The sequence below is a fragment of the Thunnus maccoyii genome, chromosome 21 (assembly GCF_910596095.1).
Source record: "Thunnus maccoyii chromosome 21, fThuMac1.1, whole genome shotgun sequence".
NCBI lineage: Eukaryota > Metazoa > Chordata > Actinopteri > Scombriformes > Scombridae > Thunnus > Thunnus maccoyii.
The window spans coordinates 19,024,445-19,049,850 of NC_056553.1; the positions used below are offsets into that span (position 1 = coordinate 19,024,445).

The 25,406-nt window shown below is 38.8% G+C and overlaps 1 protein-coding gene across 1 annotated transcript in view; it reads left to right on the forward strand.

Moving 5' to 3' along the window:
* Positions 1–24,938, forward strand: part of LOC121888366 (guanine nucleotide exchange factor VAV3) — a 94,385-nt gene extending 69,447 nt beyond the window's left edge. The window contains exons 19-27 of the mRNA XM_042399830.1: positions 752–770; positions 5,301–5,431; positions 7,513–7,578; positions 8,304–8,338; positions 8,688–8,804; positions 11,061–11,148; positions 11,845–11,974; positions 18,994–19,145; positions 20,669–24,938. Of these exons, the coding sequence (XP_042255764.1) occupies positions 752–770; positions 5,301–5,431; positions 7,513–7,578; positions 8,304–8,338; positions 8,688–8,804; positions 11,061–11,148; positions 11,845–11,974; positions 18,994–19,145; positions 20,669–20,713 (783 nt within the window). The 3' untranslated portion in view covers positions 20,714–24,938. The remainder of the gene's footprint in view (positions 1–751; positions 771–5,300; positions 5,432–7,512; positions 7,579–8,303; positions 8,339–8,687; positions 8,805–11,060; positions 11,149–11,844; positions 11,975–18,993; positions 19,146–20,668) is intronic.
* Positions 24,939–25,406: the final 468 nt, after the last annotated feature.

Sequence of the window (25,406 nt, forward strand, 5' to 3'; positions counted from 1 at the left end):
ATGCACTTTAATCAGATTCCACAAATATGCATCAATGCAGCAAGTTCTATTGTTAATATTATTAGTTGAAGCAGTAATAATAGCAGTTGTACTATTTTGGGTGCTAAACCTGTAGATTGTCCCATTGGCTTCATGCATTTTTGTCAGAGACACTAAATCCTTGTCATTTATTGAAATGATTTGGGCATCATTAAAGAATAAATTGTCATCTGCAAAAATATCTGTATTTGCCAATAAAAGTGACACCAGTTTCGCTCTACATTCAACACTGCTCTCTGCAACTTTAAAATATTTTCTGCTGCAGAAGGACCGCACAGCAGTTTGCCTGCGGTGTCAGTGCATGCGATATGGGTTTTAATATGTTGTATGTAGTGTCGTCCATGCCAGTCTCACTGCATGTGGCCTGTGTGAGGAAGATAGCAGAGCTTGGTTAAAATATTAATTCTGTGTGCAGCAGTAGGTGAGTATATTCATAGCACAAGGGTTGTGTGTCTGAAAGTATTCATCTCACTGCAATATGGGTCAAGCTAATTGATTTAGTATATTATACACTATTAGAAGGGGATGTAGGTTGCACTGACTTTGGATTCATTAGTGTGTTTAAGATATACACTTTCATTAGTGATAGAGAAACTAGTGAATTAACTTTTGTCAGATGAGAAATTTTTTTTAAAAAGACCCCCGTGTCTTTGTGCATTTGTGATCATGCATGCCTGTGCCTGTGTCTGACTATCCCTGTGTATTTTTTCAGTGCAAAGATCGAGATTCAGGTGAGAAATTCAAAACACAACACTACACCAGACATCCTCCCACCTCCCACACAACCCTCTTCTCCTCCTCTACAGTCTGTTTTCTCTCACTGGAGATGTTTATGTGCATAGAGACTACTGTTCCTAATTCAATTTACCTGGTTTTGGCATGTAACCCAGAAAATAGGTGAGATGCATCAATACTGTACGTCAGCATGCTAAAAATATCATTTGACATCTGCTTTTAAAAGCAACATTGACGTTGGTGGATCATTGTTTTTCCTGGTCAGTTGGGGAATTTTGTGATATTTTTTTCTAGAAGATTGTCAACACAACTGCCAAACTGACAATAGAGTATACTTATAAAGATTCTTGAAAAAAAGTAAAGCATAAACATTAAGAATTTCTATATTGCCGCCTTTTACATATTGTAGTAGGATTAATATTAAAGTAAGGTTGATTTACATATAAAGAAGATCAACCAGGAAGAATGATGTACATTGCTGTACAGGTTGTTTGTCAGGATTGCTAGTAGATGAATTGCTACCAGCATCATATTTTTTTTGAGGTATCAGGTGTAACCTTGCTTCACCAAAGAGGAAGGTGTAGACGGTTAACTGGTTTTATCATTGCAGCAGAGACTCAATTACAGACTATGAAAGGCTCATGTAAACAGTTTAACCTGAATAAAACCAAAATCAAAGTGCATAAAATAGCTATTCTGGGTTTGTACAGTAAACATAGCCATTATATTTCTGCCTCTTTCTGCTCTGTTGCTTTCTGTCTTTCAATCTTTCTCCAAGAGAATATGACTAACATACTGCATCCTTTTTAATTGTGTGTGTGCGTGTGTGTTTGTGTGTGTGTGTGTGTGTGTGTGTGTGTGCATACACTACACTGAGCGCCTTTAATCTCTCATAAACCTGGCTTCAGCACTCATTTTTCCACCCCTCCATCCATTATGCTGCAGAAAATCATTTCTGACTGAAGACGCATTAAAATCAATAGGCATTTGATTGCCCCAGCCCTTGGCGTTTCGTAATATTTCGATGCTGCTCTCTTTGTCTGTTTTCAAAGGTGCACTAACACGTGGCTTGTCCTTGTGTGGATAGGAATGCAATTCATGCCCCCAAGACTCAATTCTCCATGGCCCTGCGTCTTTAGAAGTGCTATTCAGGCAAGCTAGCACATGTCAGGCTGCCAGCCTCAGTGCTACAGCACTGGAACAGAAACAAGGCAGATGTATTGTAGATCTATTAGCTTTCAATACAATGTTGTTGGTTTCTCTTTTATTTGGCTTTATCTTTTCCCTTTTTCCATGCTCTCACTTGAATTTTTTTTCTCTTATTTGTGTTCCTGTACAACACTATCGCCACACAATTCAGAGAAAGATTTGCACAATACGTTTCATTGTACTGTTCATTTGTTTGGCATGGGTGGGTACTTCATAACAGAGGTATTATAATTCAATTTCATTGATTTCTTGGTGGACAATAGAATCAAAGTTGGCCATTGTTCAAAATAAAATAGTGCTGACACGTCATTCTGGCAAATTGTGCAGAAAGTGTGGATACTATCAGCACGAATGCTGCAAAATAAATGGGGGCAAATAGCATCAGGCATCTCTAAAGACAAAGCTTTGCTCATACATTACACACTGAAAAACAACAAAATGATTCCCATAATTCTTTGTTTTAAATATGATTAGGACTAGTCTAATTGTTTATAACTTTGGTTTCATTTTCTTTAGAAATTCCCTCCATGCAGCCACAATATGGTGTGCAGCAGTAAACACACACTGAGACTCAGTCCTGCTTTATCTAAAAGCTTGACCAGCCGTGCACCAGAGTTCACCGCTGCTTATCTGTACTGTGATAATGAAAACTGATTTGCAAGGGCAGTACACTGACAAGAGGTGTATTTGTATGTGTGTACACATGTATACTCCCTCTCATTACCACCTGTAATGGGGCCATGAATAGTTTAGTAGAACAAAGATGCAGCTTTAGAATGACAAACATGTCCCTTTACACCTGAGGTCACACACACATAGACTTTTACAAATGGAGCCAGGCATTAATGATTGAAGGAATCAAGTCGAAGAAATCTTGGAGATGGGTTGGGACTCACATTTGTCCTTTTCTACTATAGATAGATTTATTCGACGATCATAAAATACACATACTGCTTCACCTGAAGACAGTTATCACATACACTTGTCAAGGATTAAATTACACAAGAAAGCCCACCGGCTTATTTCCATGGTGGTCCTCTAAGAGGGGAGGGTGACACAACACAATATCCATTTAATCACATAACAGAAATAGCATAAACTGACAACTCTGAGTTAATTTGTGCAAGGTCCCTATTCTGAGAGACTATTTGCTAGCCATATCTTCATTGCCTGCTTAAAATTTTTGTCTGTTTCTGTGAGTGTCAGCGATACTGGAAGTTTATTCCATTCAGTTGCAGCCAGGTATTTTTGCCCATTGAACTCTCGAAATCTTAAAAGAATAAAATCTGTTGAGCTGCCTCTTGTTGCATAGTTGTGAGTGTCTCTGAAGCAATTCAAGTAGTTGGACAGATATTTGGGAACCTCATATGAACAATTTTATGGATAAGTCCCAACTTGATTTATATGACTCTTTTTTCAACTGGAAGCCAATTAAGTTGTCGGAAATATGCTGAATCAAGATGTGTACGGGGAGGTAATTTTAACACAACCCTGATTAACTTGTTTTGGGCTGTGTTGAGTTTATTTTTGATGCGCTGTGGTGTGCTATTAAACCAGGAGGAGAAGTGGCATTGAACTAATGCTCCAGCTAACGTCTCTAGTGTTGATCTATCAAACAACCCTGATTTTCTTGGCAAGAATTTAGTCTTTTGGCAGATTTTAGTGAGGGCTTTCATAGCCATGGCCTCCCCTGATATATGTTTATCTAATGTACATACTAAATAGTTCACTGTATCCTTAACTGAAATGACTGTCTCTCCTACCTTTACCTTCATCTCTGGGGTCTTAATTCTGGATCCAAATAAGATGGCCTCTGCTTTCCCTTGGTGAGGAGACAGCTTGTTGTCAGACAGCCAAGTGTCCAAGCTCCTCACTCTAAGACCTTTCCACAACTGCTAAATCTTTATGAGACATGAGAATAACTGAATCATCAGCATAGAGACGAAGGTCAGATGAACAGGCTTCCTTCATGTCATTAATATACAATAAAAAAGAGTGGCCCCAGGAGACTTCCTTGAGGGACACCACAACTGATAGTTTTAGCTTTGGAAAATGTCCCATTGACATCCACAATCTGTGTCCTTCCAGAGCTAAGAATTGACCCATTTTATAGCCAGCATGCTAAACCCCATGGCCTTTAGCTTAAATGGCAATGATCTACAGCGTCAAAGGCCTGTTGAAGGTCTAACATGACCATTTCACAGAAATTGCCTGTGTCAACCTCCTTTCTGATGCAATCTGTTAAATATAAAAGGCAGGTTTCAGTAGAATGGGATTTTCTGAAACCTGACTGTAGTTTAAATAATATGTTGTGACTCAAAAAATATGTATTTATCTGTTCATATGTAATCTTTTCGATGACCTTGGAAAGAACACTTAAAATTGAAACTCAAACTTGTTCCCCTCCTTATAGAGAGGAATGACTCTTGACTCTTGAGATCTATGGGTACCTTACCTTGCTCTATAGAGAGATTGATTAAATGGGCTACAGCAGGTGTAATACACTCTGCTGCATCCCGTAGGAACCTGGCAGGTATATTATCTAAACCTGTTGCTTTATTGTAATTCACTTTTTTCAGTATCTTAAGGACTGTATTCTCTATTACTCTCTTAAAAGAAAACAAGTCGGCTTGAAGCCCTTGTTGAGAATAAAAGCTCTGTAGCTGCGTTTCTCTATAAAGACCTGTGAATGAATGACAAGACTGTTTACCAGACTGTTTGCAATTGCAATTGATATGAGTTCAAACAATCCGCCACTTCACATTTAACTGTTGTAACCTTACCATTAACTCACTTACTCACACAGCTCTTTTAGTTTTCTTTGAAGATAATTTTTTGTTAAACCATTACCATACAGTACATGAAAGGTTAAAATGCTGATAACAATATGAATTTTAAACGTCCTTGTAGAGGCTTTCAGATCAATTAAAGTCTCTTTATTTTAAACTCAGCCCAAAGAGTAGATAATTAAAAACATTAAAAAAACAATAATTCATCCATATCACATAAAACTGTCAGCGCGACTCCTTACTTCTAGAACATTTAATTAATTTTCATTGATAATTAATATGCTGTGGAACTGGCCACAAGTAAATAATGACAACAAACTGTATACTTTAAATATATAAAGAAGAAGACAGATTCTTTGGTATGGTGTAAATCTGTTAAGTAATGTTTAATGTACATTAAATTTCCAAATTCAGGTTTCAACAACATTGACCTGGATGTACTGTATACTAGTTACCTGCTGTCATTCATTGTAGTTCATGTTGATGTGTTCATATGAATCCCTTTTACAAACTGTGTCCTTTTTGCAGGTCTGCCCAAGATGCTGGTTATCAGGAACTACTTCGGTGTGCCGAGCCCCACTTCGGGTCCAGCACTCAGCATCCAGACGGGTGACATCATCGAATTAATCTGTGCTGACCTTCACAGCCCCTGGTGGCAGGTCAGAGTTCACACCCTCTCTTAATCACTATTCCACAGACCCAAAAATGGATCTACTGTATCCAAATCTCTCATTTCCTCAACCAACACTTTATCTAACCCTTATCATGACCTCGTATTCTATAATATGGTTAGAATGATGTATCGCTAAGGCAGTTTTGCCTTTTTATTATAAGGTAAGGTAATTCGGACAGTTCTTGCTAACAAGCTGCATGTGAAAATGAAATTTTTTAGTATATATAGTGTATGTACACACCCACAGACAAATACACACAGGACACCACTTCTTGAAAGGAAGTAAAACTCCCACACAGACTGGAAATGTTTGTTTGTTTTATGCAGGCAATTACTGTTATGTGACAACACATGTGATTTGAACCTCACTGCTGGAGGAAAGATAAGCTGTTTTGTGGAAATTTGATGCATACTGTGTATGAATGGAAGCCATCATAATTATAATAAGATTTTACCTGAAGCATACTGTGAGCCATATTGACATGCACTACTATAGTTTTACTGTATAAACAGATATATAATGAGGAATCTAACAAATCTTGCAATGCTTAATACAAAACAGATAAAATAGATAAAGAATTCAATTAACCCTGTGTAAAAGCTTAACCGGAGGCAGCCACAGCCCTGCAGTCTGTAAACATTCAATATCCATCACCTTTGTAGCCAGCAGACCATAATCATTTCTGTTCTGGGGATGCGTGACAAATAGAATCGATCACCGTAATTTCATTTCATTCAATGGCAACCATCTGTTTACTCTGTCAATGTTACCAGCTATAATCATTATTACAGTCTTAGTAAGGATGCGGCAGAAAGCAGGACTGTCTACAAGGACTGATAAAATGTCCTGAGGTAGCAGGCATGTGACAGGTGATGACTACAAAAACCATCAAAATGGGCTTAGCTGGTAGTGTGCTGCAGTGCTTGTGCCTTGACCCCTCGCTCACTGTTTCCTATAAAATAACACTTCCCATTGGGGTGTCTGGAGGCCTAATTAACATCTAGTATCCCTGAAAACATCAAAATCAAATTTTCAAAATGAAGCTTTCTATATTGTAAAGTTTCATTTCATGTTGACGTGTTGAATGCTATAGGAGCATGCAGCTGATGTATATGGTTCTGCAGTAAATATAGAAATATTTATACATTTAAACTCAGGTTCTTCCCCATCTCTCTGTATTTGAAAAAAAAACTTCATGTATGTCTTAAGTTCAATAGGCTACACTTAAAGGAGTCTATATGCAAAATATCAATCCTTATTTATCCAGCGGTTCTTCAAAAGTCCTTATCTCTTGAAACAAACTAGAAGGGTTTGCCAAATTGGACTTGATGGGGAGATAAAAAAAATCTCCATTTTTTAAAATGTTTCCAATAGCATTTCCTATTCTTTCACTACATATTAAATGAATATTTGTGTTAATTGGTTTAACATGTCAACCCTGACTGTAAAAGCGCATTTGCACACTGCTTGTTCATAATAAATACTGAATAGATATTTTGAGTAGTACATAATTATTGACACAGCCCATGAAAAATGAAGATATGACAGTGCTAAATTAGCCACAGCTAATATACTGCTAATGTATAATATATACACTGCATGCATGTTTATTGACTGCTGCTCATTTAGGAGCTGCAACAGCAGTATAGCAAGATACTTTGACAGCTTTTTTTTTTTTTTACTCTCAAGATATTAATTACATAACAGCAAATATTAATTTCTTTTCAGCTATGGAATCCATGACTGAATTATTGTCGCATATAAATCAAATATTTTGTCACTTCACACAGAATCAACCCACAGCATGTGAGTCAGTTAGAAAGAGATGGCCTCCAGAAAACCCCTATTTATATGGACTCCCCAGTGTTGATAAATCAAGGCATTGAGCTTAAAGAGTCATCGCCATGGGAGGAATAAGAAACTCTCTTCCTGCCAGCCATTATTTCAACAATAGTTAACTAGGGCTGTAAATTTGCACTGCTCTGTGTTGCCAGCTAATTGTTCCTGAATTATGGAGACGGAGTCAGCCAGATGTACATAACGCAATTATCTCTCTGTGGTTTCAGGGCAAAATCCTGTCGACGAAAGAGGTTGGCTTCTTTCCAAGTGACGCTGTGAAGCCTTGCCCATGTGTAAGCAGCCTTTCCTTCTACACATTCGCTACATCAGGGGCTGTTGTAGCAGCTCATATTTTGGCTAGTATTCACCAGCAGTGCAGTGACGTGAGGATAGTTAGGGATTTCTGTGGGGAGGTAAGCAGTTTTACCTGGCATGAGAAGAAAAACAGCCAATGGGTGTTTATGTTCCGAGCACAAGGAAGTTGGCTTGTCAGACGAGATAAAGGTGGTTTACAGTCTAATTCACTTTATCAATAAGAAGCACAGAACAAAACTATATCTTATAAGGAACAAGCAATACATCATATAGTGCAAACTTAACTGGAAAGCTGGAAGGGAGGAGAAATGGTGTTTATCTTCTTTGCTGGCTGAACGGTGTATCAGTTACCTGTTTTTGTTTTGCCTTTTATAAATCTTCTCTTCCCACCAATGGATTGTCGTGTTCCATTTGAAAAAATGAAATTCAGACTCTGTACAGCTGCTTCAGGAATATGGGGCATCTAGTAGATAATAAACTACTATCACTGTGTCTGCACTGTTGTAAAGATAAGATAAGCATTAGGTTGTTTTACTGGGGTTATAAAGTCTAAAAGCACCTGTTCTACAGAAGAGCAAAACATCAGCTTGGGGACTGTGTACCGTGGAACTGTTTACTGTAGTGACGTAAATCATATTGATGTTGGGTGCTGACTTCATGAAAATATCAAATTCACATGTTCGCTTTTTGCACTTTGCTTCAGGTCCCGAAGCCCGTCGATTACTCCTCTCAACCTTGGTATGTTCACAATACAGCCCTCTCAGTCTGAATATATTTTGAATAGGAAGGTCAAAATCTTTACTGATGCTGAAAAGAATCACAAAGTTTTATTTGATATAGCAAAACACAACAAACACAGGTTTAAATGTACAGATTTCACTTTGATAATGACAAAATATACATTCATTTGAATTTCACAATTAAGCAATGTAGCTCTAACCTATAAGTGTAATCTAATGACTGTAACCAGCCATCACACAGACGCTAAATATAATAATAAATATAATCAACACCAAGACAGCCACCAACTTCACTTACATTCCATAATAATCTCTTTAACCGCTGCTTTTTGGCTGTTGTGTTGCAGGTTCGCAGGGCCCATAGAGAGGCTCCAGGCAGAGGCAGAACTCATCAACAGGGTCAACAGCACCTACCTGGTCCGGCACCGCAGCAGAGAGTTCACAGAGTACGCCATCAGCATAAAGTAAGTCAGCCATTTCTATCAGGTCAATCAATAGAGGTCCTACTTCAAATACAGATAGCGACACTATCACAAAGACATTGTATGTGGATTAAATTGACTTAAATGGAATATTATCATTCATAAAAGTGACTTATATAATTATTTACCATAATCAAAAAAAGTGGTGACAACAACAATAAGCATTTTAAATTGTCTTGGGTCTAGCTATCAACAATAATCATATTTTATTGTTTTCCTTTTACATGACAGTTTTTCTGTCTGTCTGCAGCTACACTGTTCATCAGATGCTTAAGCCAAACCACAGTATTGACCAGATAACACTCCCGGCTATACTACACAATTTGATGGACTGATTGATAGTTCTTTGCAAAGATGATGTGCTTTCCCTCTGAAGCTGAGACTGTGGAGAACCACAGTGATGTGTGTGTGAAACTGACCAAACTAGATGCTAATCATAGAGCAGGATCTCAGTTAAGGAGCATGTGGTAGTAATTCATTATGGTTTGACCTCAAAACCCACAAAAACAGTCTTAGCAGTTTGTAATTAGAAGCGTACAGCCATTTACATCTTGGTAATGAAGACAAAGCACTTTCTAGAAGATTTGGGTACTAGTGACCCTATCAATGTTTGTAACTTGATGCTCAAGATAAATGGCATCAGTGTAAAAGCAGGCAGTGAGTCTCTCTCCACAAGGAGCCAGAGCGCTTCTCTGTGAGCAACAGAAAAATTCCCTTAAACTTCATTTAACTTTCTTTTTTTTAGCATCCTTCCCTCTCTCAGGAAGGACTGCTCATAGTGCCTTCAAGTTCCTTCTGCGCTGAAGTCTTAATTGCTTGTGTGCACACAGGCGCGGTGCTCTGAACAGAGCAGAAAACCACTGTAAGACTGTTCAAGGTTATTAAAACCTCACCATGAAAGAGAGAAGCAGGATATAAAAAGAGGCCTACATAGCTGTGGGAACGACATTTAAAGTATTACTCACGACTGGAAATGCCCTCTTCTTCATTTCCTTTTTCTTACAGCTGAGCTGGCAGAGGACTTTTGATGATTGTGTCTAAATAGCCAAGAGACTTCAGTTCTGTACGAATTAAGCTCTGGCATTTTAGCTTATTGTGTTCTTCTAAAGTAGAGGCAGCTTCATGGATAGTTCTGGCCACACATAGAGCAACTGTGAGTTTAAAAACAAAAAAAGTCTTACATTTTCTACGTTCCAAAATCTTGAAATCAGTCAGTGGAAGTCTCAATATTTTTACCATGTCATAACAGAATTCTTACTTATAAATGTTCTAAACTACCGTGTGTTACACTGCAGATTGTTTGATGAATTAAGTCTAATATTCACACTCCTCTTAGCTCTGTTTTGGTCTCTACCAACTCCTGAGAGAAATATCTGTCTCTTTAGCTTCTAAATAGCCACTTTAAAGTTTTTAAATCTTAAATTTAGCTTTTTTTTGTCACAGGTCTATGCTGTTCCTACTAATCTAGATCCAAATTATATTCAATATAATTTGGTCATGAAGGGTCCCCTTGTATTGCCTGGGGTCAAGAGTCTGAGTGTCAACAATATGGACACTAAGAATGAACGGCTAAAAGCATAATATTGACTCACCAATTTCCTTTTTTTTTATACTTTATTGACATTAAATCCATTAATTTATGTCCATACTGGATTTTTAAACCCCAATTTGTCATGTTTTAGCATGTTTTAGGTGTAATTGTGGGAACTCCAATTGTCAAAATAGAAGTTAGATAATATTAGAGTATAGAGTAGAACAAGACTGCACTGCTTTTCTTCAGGGTTTCCACTGTTCTCTACTAAAACATCAAAATAATTTTAAGATCCTATAATCACTTAAAAATTCAACGTAAAGTGACTTAAAGACAGGAACAGGAACAAGCAGAATGGTGCATCACAGAGTTCAACAATCACTAATAAATCAAGACTATGAATGACAGACATTAAGATTTCTGCATGCCTTGTCCACAGCTTGTACTCCTCCAGCCTCAGACCCCCATCAGCCACCCTGTTAATGCAAACACAGCAATGTGTGTGTGTGTGGGGGATGGGAGCGGTTACATGCATGCGCACACTTTCTCCACTTTCTGACCACCCATCATTCACGTGTCACAAACCTTTGGGACTCTATGCATTACAGTGACGGCAGTGCTCTCCACAGGGGCCAGGGGCCGGCCACCGATCGATGGCGGTGATCAGAGAGGGAAATTACACTCATAACTTATTCAATGGCCCACAGGTACAACAACGACGTGAAGCACATAAAGATCCTGACGAAGGAGGGCTGCTTCTACATCGCAGAGAACAAGAAGTTCAGGAGCATATTAGTGAGTCTTTTCAGCCTGTTTTTTTTTTTTTTTTTTAATTCCACCACTGCAATTCATAAATAAATCATGAAGTGTGTTAATGAAGTGTCAAAACCTGAATTTTATTTTAGCAGTGTGCACAAATATAGCCATGATTAGAGACGTGTTTATAGTGGCCTAAGGGCTCCAGCATTATAGATAAGTCCAGTGCATATTGGAAAGTTTCACCAGTTTTATTTATGCCAGGACTGTATTTTCTGTATCTCAGATTTGCTAATAGCATATTTTTGAGTATTCTATTGGAATATTGTTGTGTGTCAGAACATTATTTTGATAACCTTTAATTTTGAACCCATTTTCTAAAAGTTCTGTCCAATGTGGTGATATTGCCGTAACTTAACCTTATACTTTTCTAGCTTTTCTAGCCATATGATTTTTCAGCCATTTCATACCTTAAAAGCAATAGGTAATAATAAGATTCAGTTTTCAAACAGACTTTCAATGATTTGACAGATATGCAAATGATGCAGATGTTCTTGAATACATTATAAAAACTGTCATAAGAGCTGAAAAAAAAACAGTTATGAATGTGTCACTTAGTTGGTTTTACAGACTGATTTATGACATGCAGTAAACACTAATGCAAATACCTGTATATCTTATATTAGTTTGCTTAATTTGATGTATGTGTGTGTGTGTTTGCGTGTGTGTGTCCAGGAGCTGATTGAATATTACAAACACCACTCCCTGAGAGAAGGTTTTAGGAGTCTGGACACAACATTGCAGTTTCCTTACCGGGAACCGGAGAACGCTGCTATGCACCGCATCAACCGGTTGGGTGGCAACAGTGAGTAGACATGATGAGTCATTTAGAAAAAGAAACACACACTAAACATTTGATCTATCTCACCTTTTCACTTTACTTGAGATACTAGTCACAACTACTAATGCAACAAATGAACAGTGTAAAAACGATTCCAAAAATGATTAAAGACATGTTTTCTGAATGTGTTTTAAGTAAAATGAAAGCTGGTAAAATAATATATTCCTTAAAATGTTTTGATGAACAGACCCCCACTTTGTTTTTACCTGTTGGACACAAATGCACAGTTGGTGGCAGTAATGAGCCAAGAAATGTAGCAATGCTCTTGCAAAAGGCAGAGAGAAAGAAATAGCAAGCAAATATGGACGTAAACAACATAGGTTTCAAATTATTTAACAAAAAATCTGCTTAACAAATGTTTTATGAGTAAGGAAATACATTCAACAAGTTTGCCAGCCCTCGTGGACGCACAGAGAGCAGTTCTAAATTGTAGATGTTAGTCACACAAGCTGTCAGCTAGTCAGCGTCAGTGGGTTTTTATGAACACATTTAAGTCAGTAAAGCAGTGTGTGTGATCTGACACTCTGCCGATCATTCATACTCCATTCACTCTTAATAGTTCCTGCTCTGACCTGCAAAACACTGCTGTTACTGGCTCTGCTGATTTCCGCCCACCACTCTCCAGCCGCCTGCTATGTTTTCTTATCTGTCATCCTTTCCAACTCTCTCTCACGCTGCTTTAATTCACTTGGGAGCATTTTCACAGCCTTAAAAGAGCTGCGTAGCTATTTGTTGTTAAAAACGCTTCAGTCTGCTCTGGCGTTAATTGTTTTTGACTGAACTGTCAAACGGCAGTTGCAGAATCCACTAAGCATGTTATTAGATTTGATAACACACTCTGGCAGATTACTGAAGATCAGATCAATTTATCAGGGTATCAGGGGAGTGAAATAATCTGGTCGAACGAGTTAACCAAAGTCAAGACCACTTATAATGTGAGTTACAGTGTTATCTACAGAGAGGATTTTACAGAAAATTCAAGTGATGTTACCCATTACTAGTTACCTTTAAATCTAAAATTTAACTTTTTATTTAATGTTCTTCACAAAAAGTCAAATAAAAATGATATAAACCTACTTTTACTCCATGATCGACATATATGGGCATAATATACTACAACCGTTTATGCAGTATTATTAGTATTTCTTAAAGAGCAACTTTGTAACATATGTAGTTTCTTTTTAAGATATCTGATTACTTTAATTTTTTAATGAGGTTGTCAGTATTACATCAAAAAGTAATATTTCTTTAATTTATGGTGTAATTCTGTTTATACTTTTTATAGTCAATCTTCATGATGCTTCAAACACTGGAAATAAACCAAATGAAACATAACTTGAAGTTTGTAACATGTACATGCATGCTAATGATGTATGTTACTGTAATTTATTACATTCATTTAACAGTTATTACAATATCATATCATCAATGGAAGATAAGTCACACCCTTAACTAAGTGATAATTACTGGTTTATATAATAAGGCAATATTAGTGATGTGTTAGTGATGTTACTTTACTGATTGATTGATATCAAAAAAGAAGCTCACCAGCAGAATTTTGCAGTGTTTCAGCCGTTAAGTCACCTCATCACAAATAGTAGTTTACACCTCAGGCAACCCAAAATTTGTTAGCAACACCACTACAAGAGTTTGATGCAGAACTTTGTTCCTGTGGATGTTGTGGTGTGTTGTCTGGCAGTTGCCGGGGTGAAGATTTGAGCTGTGTGAATTTTTTTTTTTTTTTTTTTTTTTTTTTACCCGCATTACAGTGAGCTGTTTGTTTTGTCACGAACAAACCTGGCAACACCTCAACATAAAGCAGCTGTTGTCTCCGAATCCAACACCAGAACTGTACTTGAATGCAGCACATTGATGATTATTTATGCATGCAGCTGCTGTTCCTTCTTAACTCTGCGACTTTGTCAGTCATTACCCGTTCTATTCTGATCCCTCTCAGCATTCAGGTGTTAGAGATGTTATTTATCAGAGCTAATGAAGCAGAACATGACATCCAGTGAGATGCTTTTCCTTTCTGACTTGGAATTTAACAGGTGTGGTGCGTGTAACTTTGAACTGAGATTTTAATGAGGTGATTTTTGGGTTTGAAGGGAAACAACAGATAAAACAGCAGAGCACTGTCAAACTGCCAATTCAAGAGTGAATATAGACATTTCTGTGACAAAAGTATAGATTTTCTGAATGGGATTGACAACATTGCTGCAATTCAATTCAATTTACATCATTTAAAGGTAGGAGTGAGGGGTTAAAGGTGTTTCTAAAGAGCACAAAGGTAAAAAAGTTTATTTTGGGAAAAGGCATTCAATATAAATCCTTTTATCCTTTGTTTTATTGCTGTGAAAGGCTTGGCTGATAATGTCAGGTTGGGAATAAGGTTGAAAAACCATCAAGGGAGCTTTAAAGACTCGGTTGACTGTCTGCCACCTCCAAAACCAAAGTAGAAAGTGCTGTTCGCCCTGTAAAACATCCATGTTCACCCCACACGCTGCCATTTCCAAGATGAATGTTTCAAGCAATGCCAGAAGAAAAGGTATTAAACCCAGTGTGTGAGCCCGGCAAAGCAACATTGCCTATCAGTTGGTTAATGGAAAATTTATTACTTATCGCAATCAGTGGTAAGATGAGATTTCATTTGAACCCTATGTGCCTCTGCATGCAAAAGGCAAAAGAAAAAATCCCCGGCTTGCTGATGATCTCATTCCAAGCGGGAGAAATGTGAACAGATTGTACAGAGCTGTTTGGTTGTTCAAACCCCTCTTCAAAACACAAGTTGAGACAGCTCCAATCCAAATTTGTTTTGTTCCGGTATGGTCTTCTGTCTTGTGGGCAGCCTCCTCCTGATGTGCAGACTTCATTTCCCTCTTTCACTTTTTATGATTTTTGTTTTGATATCCATCCTCCTCAAAAGCACTGCTGAGAGACTGCTAATTAATTTTTGCTTTGTTTTATGTTTTGTTGGACAGCTTTGCAGAAGGCAAAACTGATTGATTGATAGTCTTTAACCGACACGTTGAACCACGATAGAACAAATACTCATGTTAACCCAAAATATAAATTAATATGTGTCTCAGCTGACAGCGTATGTGGGACTCTGGGTTGCTGATTGGATTTTAACTCATCTTCACTCTCTTGAGTGCAGTGATACAATGGATGTGTATGTGTGTATTCTCGGCCGTAGTCTCCTCTATTAGTCGACCAGCTCACATTGTGTATTCCAGTGTGGTCCACAAATCAGATTTTGCAAAAATGAAGCATGAAATGCTGCTGGTGTTTTGGTGGCTGTTTGAAGTGGAGGGCGATCCCTCTTCATATTGCTCGTACCTAGACACCATTAGGGGCTGCTGAGCTGTCTCTCAGTGCGCTGATTAGTATTCATTTTAAAAACCACTGGAGCTCTGCTCTCCTTACAGCATATCAATAACCCTGGCCAGTTAACTTGCCAACAGTATTGTTGGGAGCGGCATATTTTTCATAAAGTTTGAGCTTTTATCTGCCATTGTGGGGATTAGATTTTCCATTCCCCATGGCAGAGATGTAGGCTCCTGTGTAATGATGCAGAAGCAGACCTGTGTGGCTGTGTAGCCAGAGTTTACCACACTGATTTCCTATGTCTGTATAGTAATGTAATTTTGCATGAGAGCTGTCCAGATAGTATAAATAATGCCTATGTCATATAATCTGACATAAAATGATTATAATCTGACTCAGAATATAAATAGTTTTGTTCAACCCAGTTACATTTTTCTAGACAGAATCATTTGTTAGCATCCATTTAGCTTTTATTTAATTTCTACTGTAAAGACTCTTTTTAGCATTAGCATTTTCTCCCTACTGTGCTTCAGACATACTTTTTATGTTGACATTCCAAAATAACCAAGTATAGCTTCTCAGATCTATCCATAAAAATTAGTAAAACAAGTACTTTAAGGGTTAGAGGTTCCATTCCCCAGAGCAAGGCACTAACACTGCCAACTCTTAGACATCGCTGGAATCAGATCAATGCCTTTAGCTTCTTCCCTGCCAGTAGAAAGTGCAGAAGACAGATAGAAATACAAATGCAGTGGGTCTCCAGTGAGTTATTTCTCAAGTTGTAAGCAAGAGAAAGGCACAGTCAGTCTTTCTGAAGTAGAGAAATCTGCACTGTGGACATTGTGAGCAACAAAACGACTACATCTAAAGGCAATAAGGATAAACTAAGGAAAGTACAATAATAATGAAATATGAAATATAGCAACATCACTGATAAGCTTGTCAAGTTAAGCGTGTCTGTCAGAGGAACTTTGTGCAGGAGATGCGCATCTGCAGTTGTGGCTGTATTACAGCCAGATGATTGTCTTTATAAATATGCAAATAGAAATCTATTCCCTATGCTGTAATTGTGAGCACACTGCATGTTCCTCCCAATTAAATGAACAAGTGAAAATGTTGTCTCACATCAGTGATGCAGACATACTTTTGACAAATTGGAAACAAAACGTGTCATCACTCCACGTGGTATTTGTTTTGGATCGTCAAAGTGGGAAAGTTTGACCTTTAATTTAAAGTTTTATGAAAATGAGACAAATGTTGAGTGAATTTACTGACACATCACACCTGTGAGTTTATTTTGTGAACTATATATTAGCTCCTTTTGTAACTAGGCTGACATTGAAAAGTAAGATGCTTTCAATATTCGCATCTTGTTTGAGTTAAAAATGCACATTTCTAAATACAGTGCCCCCATTAGGCCAGTCAGTATAAACACTTCAACGGTACAAATGACCTAAACAGTAGAACATCAGTGGAAGCACTGCCGGATCTACCAGAGGCTGTGTGGATGAAATATCACTTGCTAGAGCTCCACCTGTGCCTGTCGTCATTTATTTTTGTATCAAACTGCAACTGTGTTCTTTATACCTCTGAAAAAAAGGTTCAGAGTCGGGATTTTTAAAAACATGTTTTTTTCTTCTTTGCTTCTCTCTCCTTCTACCATCCCCCCCCATCCCTGCCCTCTCCCCTCTCGCATCTCTCCGCTCCCTGCCTGGCCTGCCCTGCCATAGCCCCATTGCTCTGCGGCCTCTCTTTAGTAACTCCTGCCGGCTACAGCTTTGTACCTCCTTCCTCTGCTCCCTTCTGGTCAGGTACAGGTATCGCTTCTCTGTCTATCTGTCTGTCTGTCTCTCTTACACTCTCTCTCTTTCTTTGCTTTCATGTTAACAGCTGCTTAGCATGCTGGCTGTAGCTCAGTGCATTCATATCATCGCCTGCATCTCTGCCTTTTACACCTGCATTTATATGTTTTTTTTTTATTATGTGTGGTTTTTATCTCGTGTGTCTGGCCCTGTGTTGCTGTTTTTAATTGCTACAGTGGCAGAACCGATTGCCCCTTGGGGACAAATAAAGGTCTTGAACTCGATCTTTACATCTGCACCTCTTCCATAGTTGCGTGCACATACATGTCATCCAGTGTGGAGAACAGGGACTATGTGTTTTAGTAATGCATGAATGTATTGTGTGTATTTTTGCATGTCAGTGGCAGTTTGCAAGGCAGAAACAGTTTTGAGAAAAGAGTGGTATTTAAGGGATTTTCTAAGGCATATGGTGCTGGATTTGATACGTGTGTGTGTGAGCTTGTGTGTCTGTCCGTCAAAGCAAAGGTGAAGGTGTCCAAATACACAGAGCACCTCTATATTAGATATTCTATCCCCACGGCCAGGTTGTAGAGGTCTGACATTCCATTTCCACCTGTCAGCTTAGCCCGGTTCGACCCACCAGTCAGTGTCTGGAGAAAAAAGAAAGTCGGCAGGGTGGGATGGAGCAGCGGTAACTAGCTAACCTGCTCCATATCTGGCTCTCATGCTGCTGTCTTCTCGACAGGACTTCTAGTCTCTCTCACACAGACGCATCGCTGTCAGAACACTCAAACTGAACTATCTTAAATAAAGCTACAGACTACAAGTAATATAATAACAGCGCCAACAGAGCGATGTCAAATAAATCCCATGCACTTGTAGCATGGAGTATGAACAAACTGCTGATAGATTAATTAGCTGGTTTAGCTCTGTACGTTGTTGGTCAGATTACCTGTTAAATGAAGAAAACAGATAGCAAAATCATCCATGTGTACATAATTTCTCACGTAACCATTTAGTTTTTTTCCCTCAGCCATGAGATCTGAATTGGGTCGTGAATCCATCACTTAGTTTGCGTGTAAGGTTATTAACTAAGGGACAATAGTTAATAATTGGCCTTTTGGCTAACACATTTACATTGAGGTTGATCAATGTGTATTGCTGCTGTAAAGAAATGACAACTATCTCCCATATTACGTCTTTTATTCCTCACTTTTTACGCGAACATTACAATCTCAAGCTAACGTTACTTTTGTCAGTTAGCTTTGTAACAGCTACACCTAGCAGGTAGCCGGTGTATTTAGCAAAAGCTAGCAGTTCAGTTCTAACTTGGCTAAGTCTGAACTTACAAAGAACAGGTGCAACTGGCTCAAATAATGAACAATTTTCCTGACAGTACAGCACTTTGCAGCATAAAAATGAGACTTTGTAACTCTGAAGCCGTATAGTAACTAACCCTGGTAGATATGAACCTATCACAAATGTGGCTATAGTGTAATGAGTAATTGACATTTCCCATTTTAACATTGGGAATCCATTTGGGAACTACTGCCACCGCCACTAATAATAATAATAATAATACTTAATACCAATAATAAAATGTCAAATATTACTTTGTTTCATAAGAAAGAGGAAATGGGTGAAATCCCATGTCTTTCTGGGTGAATGCAAAGCTATCTATCATCACTATCTCTGTTAATCTGTGTGTGTGTGTGTGTGTGTGTTTAACCATGTGTGTATGTGTTGATGCAGAAACTGATGTTTTTCTAAGTTTTTCAAATTCTTCTTCTTCTTGAACCAGAATTAACTAAATAATTACAATTACTGTATACCCCCCTCCTTCTCTTTCTGCAGTGTTCGCTCCCAAAGTGATTGGTGTGGCGATAGCACGGTACGACTTCAGTTCACGAGACACCCGGGAGCTCTCACTACAGGAGGGTGACGTGGTGAAGATCTACACAAAGTCAGGAGCCAACGGGTGGTGGAGGGGCGAGGTCAACGGCAGGGTAAGTGGCTGCTTTCAGATGCCAATAAAACACAGTCTCCAATCAACAAATCGAAGTTGGGAGGGAAAAAAAAACATTATTTTTGAGGGCAGCTATTGGCTCCCAGTTTATCCACTGTCTTAAAAAGCCTGAAATGTCCCAAGTGGGTGAAGGGTGAATTCTTGTTGTACCCCCTTTAAATTTAGTTTTCATTTGATGCAATGATAAAACTGTGATATATGTAGTTTGTGTTTTGCATTCATGTTTAAATTCAGTGATATCTGATCAAGGCAGTAAAGTTTCAGAACTTTCAATAGCTCACTTCAGTCAGACACCCGTTTCGTTTCTTCATTTTGGATGTGAAATTCTTAAATCCAGTTTGAGGTACCACTAGGGCTTTTTGAAGAAGAAAGATTTGGCAGATATTCTTGTCTACAGATACCCGGAGGGGACTATTCAGATTTGGTCTGCTTTCTTTTAGTCTGTCGGGTTTCCAACATTTCTGTTTCCCCACATCGTCATATGGAAGAGTTAACTTGCTGCTCTTGTACGTCTTAAATGCATAAATTCTCCCGTCCAATACAGAGAGCGCTCTATAATCAGGCATGCAGCACTGAGATAATCCTTGCTCTAAATGCAGGGAAGTACTGACTCCCAATCAGATGCACTGCATTTCAGCTTGGCAGAGTGTTAGATTGAGTAAGAAATTCAGCCTGTGTTTGTGTGTGTGTGTTTATGTTTGTGTGCTGTAGCCCTCAGTAATGTGTCTATACTGCCAGTGTGTTTTGTGAACAGCTGCGGTGAGTGAAGGAGGTTTTCTCTTTTACTAAGCCAGTTGTGTGTGTTGATGCTACTCTAGTGAAAGCTAAACACTGCTTTTCCAGGGATAAACCACTACATCAGTTCAATTAATAGCATTTCTTCATGAAAAAGATCCTCGCTGTATGTTGCCCTTAAAAGTTTTAATATAAATCTTTTTGTCAGTCATTTATTCTGGGAATCATTCATGTAATTTAATGACATTTAATCAGGCTTAATCTGTCTTATTAATTGTTTTTGCAATGGAAGACTAGCTTTTTAGTTTTCAGCTCAGGTACCATGCTTGAAGATATGTGACAGATGTAATTAAAACGGAATAAATCTGCCAAAAAAGACAATTTATTTGTGTTTGAAAAGTAGCTCTTGTTGATGAACATTGCATAATATCATTATCATTTGAATGCTAGCGATTTAAAACATCAGCAATAAATGTCACATTTAGTTGGAGTTCAGAATAAAAGAAAAAGGACTTCTGCAGGGGTAGCATGTGAAATATATATGTTTTTGAGTAATTATAAAATTATTATGAAGCTACTGCTTTCTCCTCCTACACATACAATACACAATTTATCTCTGTGGGCTGTTGAAAGGCATTCTGGTAAATGTAGACTATCGAAGGTAGAACAAGCTAGTGCAGGTTGAGGGAAAAGTACATCACAAAAATGAGTCACAAACTGTCAATCAACCTCTGTACAGCTACTCATTCCTCTCCTCCCTCCCCTCAGGTCGGCTGGTTTCCGTCCACATACGTAGAGGAGGGCGAGGAGTGAACGGTCCAACACAGGAAGAAGAATAAGATAAAAGGAAGGCCGGCAGCAGCGGAGTGAGCAAACTGAGCACATAACAGCAACAAACAAGTGAAACCGGTGTCAGCTCCTGCACCGCTGCTTGCTCCAGTGTTCCTTTTCAAAGCCAAGCAGACGGCTTCACTCTCCTCGATGGAGCCCTGTTGCCTACAACCATCCCAGCGGCCTTTGAGAGAGAAAAAAAAGGGCTACAGTACATTGCATACGCAAAGATGCCCGATCATTTCTGGTTGACTCTGCGCGGCTAAGTGACTCCACCAACTAGCAGCTTGCCTGTCAGCGGGGCACAAGCCCTCGCCAGACAACCCCCCCCCAACCCATCCTCCTCCTCCTCCTCCTCCTCCCTAACTTAATCCATCCATCCATAATTCACCCTTCGCTCCCTTCCTCTCTCTGCCCGAGCCAGCCGCAGCCCCCAACTCCCACCTGTTTCCTCTTGCCAAGTCGGCCGTCGCCAATCTGTCAAAAGTAGATACTCAAATGCCACTCTTCCATTCATGCGCTCATCCATCCATCCATCTATCCATCCCCCTGTGGGAATAGAGTTGTCTGAGCTGGAAAGGACCCACACTGGAAAGAGTTTTTTTTTTTTTTCTTTTCATCCCCTTCTTTCTCTGAATTGTCTATTTTGACCTTGCCCGTGTGTTTGTTCCACTAATGCAGGTGGTTATTGATGACTTGATGACCCAGATTCACACATACACACACATACACACACCACCCACTTGTCCTCCCTTTCAGATTATGATCGCCACACACTCACACACACACACGCTCGCGCAGGAGATGTAAGACAGGAGATGTGAGAGAGGGATGGTGTCGGATAGCATCGCTACGCAGTGCCAGCAGTTGATCGCTGTTGTTCCTTTTTTTCCTCCCACCTCCTACATTCTTTATCTCCGGCCCGGCCTCTCATGTTTTTAGTTGTCTTGGCCGTTAGCGATCCTCTGCTCTTATCGGTGGCAGCTCTGTCGACAGGAGCACATTTGCCGAGGTTTTATCTTATTGGAGGCATTACCGGCTTGTCGGGGGAACAAGCCGAGCTACCTGGGAGCAACCTGTCCTCTTCACATAAAAAAAGAAGAAAAGGAAAGTATATGAAACAGCCCAACTTTGTTCTTTGTTCATCCCCCCCCCCCACTTTTCTGCGTCACTTTTATTTTATTTTTTTCAGAACATCTTTAAAGTTTAATTCAGTTTCATCATCTACAGATATGACAGATTTGATGCCGTTTGATTGATTGCATTGTTGCAGAGTTAATCAATCCAGATTTTTTTCACCAGATTACACATTAAAATGTTTTATTCTGGGTGTTAGCAGCAATGTTATAGCCAGTATGTCAGAGGTTTTTGTCCTTCAAGAACACAGTTGAACACTTGTAATTTGGCAAGAAAAACATCACATTTAAAAGAGTATATATTATTGGCTCAAAGTAGCAACAGCTTCAATCCAAAAGGAACTAATATCAGCTTTCAGAAACCCTTTTCTGCCGCTTATATCTTCCCTCTAACTGTCCTCCCTCTCAGCCCCTCTTCTTTTCTACGTTCCACCCTCACCTCCCGTAAACATTATGCATACTGTCTTCCTAATCCACAGTGAAAGAGGATTTTCCCACATTTGAGGGAATAAATACCTTTACAGCAAAACATGCTACACAACACAACCGTATACTATTAACACAGTCCAATATCAAGCCACAGACAGAATAAGAAGGCAGAACGCATAGATCCAAAATGATGATCTGAAGGCAGCAGTCGGATATATGCGGTTATATACAGTTCTCTCCGTGAAGACACTAGTTTGAACTAGTCCTTTAATTTCTTCAGTTTGAAGTCGTTCATTTCCTGTGTTCCCCCTCACTCCTCAAATACAGACTTTCACACACCTACACACACCTACTCATGACATTTTAAAAAATTATGCAGCTTTTCATTTTTAAGGAAAACTGTGTAATAATTTAACATGTTTCTTTAAAAAAAAATACATGTAATGTACATAAAATACAATGATATCTATCACTGAAACATACATTGGGCTGGTTTATTCAGAGGCAGCTTTAGTTTACCACTTACTTTAAGTGGAAACATGGTGAAATACTGAAGAAAGAACTTTTCCGAGGTCCTGTTGAACTTTAAGTACATGATAAGATCAAGAAAGCCTTTAGTAACTAACTGGTGGATCCTGCCTCTGGAAACAGCCCTTAGGGCATTGCTTCCTCTCAAAGCTATACTCCTCTCCTACCATGTCTTTGTCATTGTTGATGCCACTGGGTGTTGTGTCAGAAATATATTTTGTAAAACTAATAATTAGTTGTAAAAATATGCTTTTGTATGCGCTTAATGGAGACATTATGTTTGGAAATCATTAATAACCCCCCGCCAGCCCTGTCGCTCCGTGCCATTATGTAATGTTACGACAAAAGATTTTCTTTTTACAGTCATTTGTTTAAATGCTGGATGGAAAACTGGGGGAAAAAAATGTCAAAAAGGTATCATATTAACATATTTTGTCAGCTGTGAAGTATTATAATCCCCTTTCCAATTTTGTGTTATCAACAGTGTCATTAAGTGACCACTAGATGGAAGCATCCTAAACACATGTCCTCATTTCCAAGCGGTCACCTTCAGCTTGCTAAAGTTTGGAGATGACATCATCTGATTAGGAGTTGAACAGTATTTAAGGCAGAATTAAGCATCAGCCTCAGACTTGTTAATTGAGAATAAAAGGGAAAGAAGACGCCTTAAAGACAAGACCAAAGTATCAAAGTACATGGAATTCATAATATGAAGTCATATGTAAAGAGGAAGTCATATTGTAAAGTTTCTTTACTTCCATCCCTGAATTTTATTCAGAATTTCTTAATATTCCTGAAACTTTCATGCCCGGTGGGAACCCTGAGGATGATATTTCTCCTCCCCACATGCTTCCTAAAATGTCTGCTGGCTCTGAACAGCCAAACATTAAATTCATAACATCTTTAGGAAATCTTAGAGAGAGCTGCGGTGTGGCAGCGGCACAAATGAGATCCAACACAAGCCTCTCTTCCCATCTTGGGAGAACTGGAGAGGCAGAGTAGGGTTCTCTAATCGCCGACTCCGGTAATCCACTCCTGCACTCCTCCTCCGCCCAGATGAACTCTGACAGCGGGGCCATTTACAACTGCAGGCCTTCCTTCCTCTGAATGTGCTTCCAGATTTTTTTTTTTTTTGCGTGTGTGGGAGGGACGGGAGGAAGGCTCAAGGGTATCTGTGATCTAATCATTACACCATCTCCTCACCTCAGCGACCCCGCTGCATCCATCTCTCTGTCGGCTTCTCTCTCTCTCGCTCTGTCTCACCATGTCACTTCCCTTCTCTCTATCTCTCTCTTTACTGCTCTCTTTCCCCATCTATCTTTCATCCAATCTCTGTCTTCTCGGTTTCTCTCTGTATTCTGTCCCTCGCCCCGATGCTCCGTAGGCTGTAACTGCCGCCGCTGTATCTCGGTGGGAGGAGAAAAGAAGATTCGGTATTATCAGGGACAGGAGGGAAAGAGGTGTTCTGATTCTCTATAAACAACCACAGCAAAATGAAGACTAGTTTAATTTTACCACAAATTAATAGACTGAGAGAAATGATGCCAATTAGAGAATGAATTAAAATGTGCTCTCCCTATACACTGTGTGTGAGCAGATTATGTCCATATGCGTAGGCATACACCATGTACGTGGGGAAAAGCATTCTGACAGGATTCAGGGATTTTAGGATACAATCTTCTTAACCAGGTCGTAAAAACAGGTCTGTACTAACCTGAACTGAAACATAGCAGAAGAAAATACTCTTATGTCCTACAAAAACAATAGTTTTTGCTGTCTTGGTCTCTGGTCTGAGGTGAAAATCCAGTACAACCCAAGAAATCATTGACAAATCATCCACCTCCTCCTGTGTGTTACCCAGCTATCATTGCTCCGTCTTGACTGAGATTTTTGTTCAGTGTTGTTCATGCTCCATGTTATCCCTATGAAGCCAAAGATGTATGCTGTACTTACTGTAAACTCAGTGTTATGTCTCATACCACGGTACCCGACCACTGTGGCCTAACTCTAAAACCGTGCAATCCTGACTGTGTAGCATTACCGTGTATTTTTGCTGTACCATAATGTAAAATATGTACATAGCATATAATAAAAATATACGTTGCTTCTTCTAATGTGGTGTTGTGCATCATTGCAGTTTTTCAACAGATCTATACATAGTGTGTAATAAACCAAATGTGCCTCGACTTTCTATGTATATACAATGAAGAACAGCATATAGCACATGAGTTTTACAGTTTTAAGTGAGATTCATGATGATTTCGCCACATTAACTCAATCAGTTTGAATTATTTGTAGTTTTGAGAGGTGATCATGATCTGATATACGTATTGACAAGTAGTTTTTAGTTACGTATTTAGTGTTTTGTTTTGATGTAACACAAACCTGCAGAGGTGGGATGTAACTAAGGGCTCATATTTATTTATTTTATTTATTTAGTATATATATATATATTACTCTACTAATTATTCTTTTAGTTCACTACATTTCAAAGGGAAATATTGTACTCTAGTCACTAATGTAACCTCTACAGTATACTGTTGTCACTTCTTACTTTACAGATATTAAGATTTTACATTCAA